Raw genomic sequence first — 3,702 nt, forward strand, 5'->3', positions numbered from 1 at the left:
TTGATAGTTTGATAAGCTACTTTAGTACCTTTTAAATATTGTGGGGTTCTATCACACAGGACTGTTAGTTTGGGAGGCTTTTTAATATTTTTTCCTTAAAACAACTACCTAGACTGATTTTGTATTTATATAGTTTTTTAGTTTAAGTCTTTTTTAACTGTTTTTTATTTTATTTCTATATTGAATATTTTTTTATAAATTAATTTATATGTGTTTTTTAATTTTAATATATTTATATTTTTTGTTTTAATTTTTATTTTGTGTTTTAATTTTGATTTTTGACTTTTTTTATTGAAACTGGTACTAATACATGAATAATATATATATTTTTTTAATTTGTTTAATTTTAAGGGTATTATATGTAATTTTCGTTTATAAATCCAGGGTATTTGGGTCATTTCAAGTTTTTTAACGCAGTTGACTGACAGAATGAAGTTTTGGAGAAGTAAATGGTAGTGTGATGTGGTTGGGTAGTAAGTTTGGCAGTTCATGGGGGTATATTGATGGAGCGTGATAGTTGAAAGGGAAAAAAGATAATTACCCTTTTTTAATTAAAAAAAAAATTTCACACCCTGATTTTTTTTTTTTTTAAAAAAAAATTAATTGTAGATTTCTTTTCAGATTTTTTATTTTATTTTTATTTTATTAAGGATATTTTCATTATTAGGAGGACATTGACAAATTTTAGTAGTTTTGTGTTTTTTTTGTAAAAAAATTTTTTTTTCAGGGGGTGGGGGGACATTGTCTTTATTGAAAGTTTAAGAGTGATATTGTCAATTGGGTTCTTGTTTGAGGGAGGTATGTGAACTTTTCTTAAAAAAAAAAAAAAAAAAAAAAAAAGAACAAAACAAAACAATCAAATATGAAGACATGCAGTGCATATCGAACTTCTTTTAAAATTTATTATTTTTTCCCCCTTTCCTAATAATTAAGAGTGTATAAATTGAGCAAGAAAGGAATTTAACTGTCAGTTTGGAAGGGCTTACATATTTTAAGATGTTAATATATCATTCCAATTAATTTCCAAGTGCAACCATAAACTCAATATATATACTTTTAACACTGATTTAATTGGTTCTAATGGTTCACGCTATCAGAATCTGTTAAGTCAGTGAAAGAAATTTAATCGTAGGGACTAAATTGTTTTTTTGGCATACCTCAGGGACATTTGAATTCATTTTGATATCACAAGGAGTTAATTGCAAATCAGGTAAACTACATGGACTTATTGTGCATTTTTCCCAAAAAATAAACTACATATATATGTTGAGACATGCTTTTTAATTGGAGGAATGCTAGGCTCACAAACAAATTTTACAAAAAAGCTTTTACAACATGATGTGGCACAACATGATTGAAAATGAGATAAATTTAAGTTTTGAGAAACACAATCATATCTACCTAGAAAGACTTTATAGAGCCAAAATTGATGGATGTCGACCATAGAAAGCAAACAGCAAATTAGAATATATACTCTTTATTTCCTTTATTTATGAGGCCATCAAATGCCCACAAAGACTATGGGCAATACAAGAAGAGATAGTTCTCTTGCACCTAATTTATTTGACTTTCTTTATTTCTTTGTATCCAAGAAATTAAAGAGAGGTTAAGAATCCTAGCAACTGAGATTATCACCGGGAGCAACACCCAATTGGCTACAGTATTGATTGTAATAGTTGATACGAGCTTGGACAAGATCAGGCTCTTTACCATCACATTCAACTGCACCATTAATCGCCCGAATTGTTGCCCCAAATCCTTGGCTTAGAACCGAGTGAACATTGTTCATCCAAAACCACAAGGCTGTCTTAAATGAAACAACGACATCTGTGGCCACTGTTTCAGGAGCGTTTAATCCGTCGAACCCAATGCTATTTCCGGCTGCTCCATAGTTGTAATTCCAGGTTAGCTGAAGTGGTCCACGACCAAAGTAATTTTTGTCTGGGTTGCATGGATACTGTGTGTTACTCTCGTCACAGTAGTCCTTGGAAGCACCATCTGTCTCTTCTATGTGGCAGAGAGCTGCCCAAACACAAACAATTTGCTTCAATATGTGCTTCTTTTTACAGTGTAATATATAGCTAAAGATGCACATCCCATTAAAATCTTTTGCAAATATATAACTTGGTTATAATTTATGTACATAAACGTTTTCATTCCAATTAAATAAATCATATATGTTAGATTATATATGTAGTGCTGCAACAATATATAAAAAACTAATCGCCTATGCAGTGATATAGTTTATATGTTTCTCTGATCATAACGAAATAACCTCATTTCTTTGTTAGTTGTTATGAAATAAGGTATATTATTATGAATTAGAGATGCAATCTAATTTCGTTTAAAGTGACATCAACGAATAAGAGATTAGTAATGCTGTTTAGCCTAACAACTCAGATGACATCGCACTAAAAAGAGTCTTTTGTTCTTTTTGGTTTTTTAGTTATGATTCGAAGGTTGATTTCCAGTGCTATAACATCAAGTTGTATGGCAATTGTATAACAATCTATTAAACAACATTACTATCATATTAGATATGAGTAATGCTATTTCGTAAATTGTTATACGACTGTAATACAGCTAGAATGACGTGACAGTGAAAATCAGTCATTGGAGCAGCACTAATTGTTAAAAGGAAAAAAGAAAAAAAAAGATAAAAACAAGGGCTGACACGTGATCCCATGCAGTTGTATAAAAGTCGTATAAGAGTCTCTACTAAATAGTATTACTTGTAAGATATTCGAATGTTTCGGGTGCATGAAGATTAATTTCATGAAGTGAAAACATGCAGCATTGAATAAGTTATATATAGAGAGAGGGAGTAAGATCTTACATCCAGTCTCATGGGTGACATGGGCGAAGAAAGCTGCAATCTCGCGCTTAGAATCATCAGCTGTCCCAGTTGTGCCAAACTGAGTGTAGGAATTAAGAGCATCAAGGAATGCAGCCCTGGTGTAGAAGCTCTTCCCTGCACAATCTGATCCACTGGCCTGATTAAGTATCCCGTTAAAGAAATCATCCGTCACAATATCACCCACGGAAACACCACTTGACGGTGTAGTAGTACAAGGGCCTTCTTTGCACCCCTGGCCGCAGAATTCACTGGTGGTGCCACAGTACCCGTATTGGCTACAGCATTCGTTTGCAGCACATCCACAACTTTGAGCCTTCACATATCCTGCTAAGATTAATGCGACTGCAACAAGTGTTAGAAGATTTTGTTTCACGCAAAGTGCAGCCATCTTGGGATATTGTTGCTGCGAACAATGAATGAATGAAGAAGATGATTGTGTGATGAAAAACAAAGTTGAGCACGCATCGGATATTTATAATCCAACATAGCTTGGACTATTTCAACATCTAGAGGGCGTGTCTAGTACGCGTCTTGACGGTGTTCCAATTTGACGTTTTAGTATATGGGAGAATTGAATTGGGTGTTTGTTTACATGTGCATTTGGTCATATATATAATTTTCAAACGTTAATTAATTATTTGGTAATCTCCATTCGCTGCATACTGGGTTCCTTCCTTAATTCAGACCGTGTTTCTTACCTTTAAATTGTGATGCGACGTAAGTCAAAATATTTTCGAGTGTCGAATTATTTGTTAATCGTTTGTTCTTTTTTTTTTTTTTTTTTTGTTAAAAAGGTGTTTGGCAAAATATTTTGTCATTTTTCTAAAAAAATCAACATAAATTTT

General features: G+C 32.4%; 1 protein-coding gene across 1 annotated transcript in view; it reads right to left on the reverse strand.

Annotated features, from left to right (window-relative positions):
* LOC132177497 (uncharacterized) overlaps nt 1–3,282 on the reverse strand; it is a 31,142-nt gene extending 27,860 nt beyond the window's left edge. Inside the window, exons 1-2 of the mRNA XM_059589848.1 lie at nt 2,837–3,282; nt 1,624–2,022 (exon numbers count right to left, since the gene is read on the reverse strand). Coding sequence (XP_059445831.1) covers nt 1,624–2,022; nt 2,837–3,245 — 808 coding nt within the window. The 5' untranslated portion in view covers nt 3,246–3,282. The remainder of the gene's footprint in view (nt 1–1,623; nt 2,023–2,836) is intronic.
* Between the last annotated feature and the right edge of the window lie 420 nt (nt 3,283–3,702).

This window comes from Corylus avellana, chromosome ca1 (genome assembly GCF_901000735.1).
Source record: "Corylus avellana chromosome ca1, CavTom2PMs-1.0".
Classification (NCBI taxonomy): Eukaryota; Viridiplantae; Streptophyta; class Magnoliopsida; order Fagales; family Betulaceae; genus Corylus; species Corylus avellana.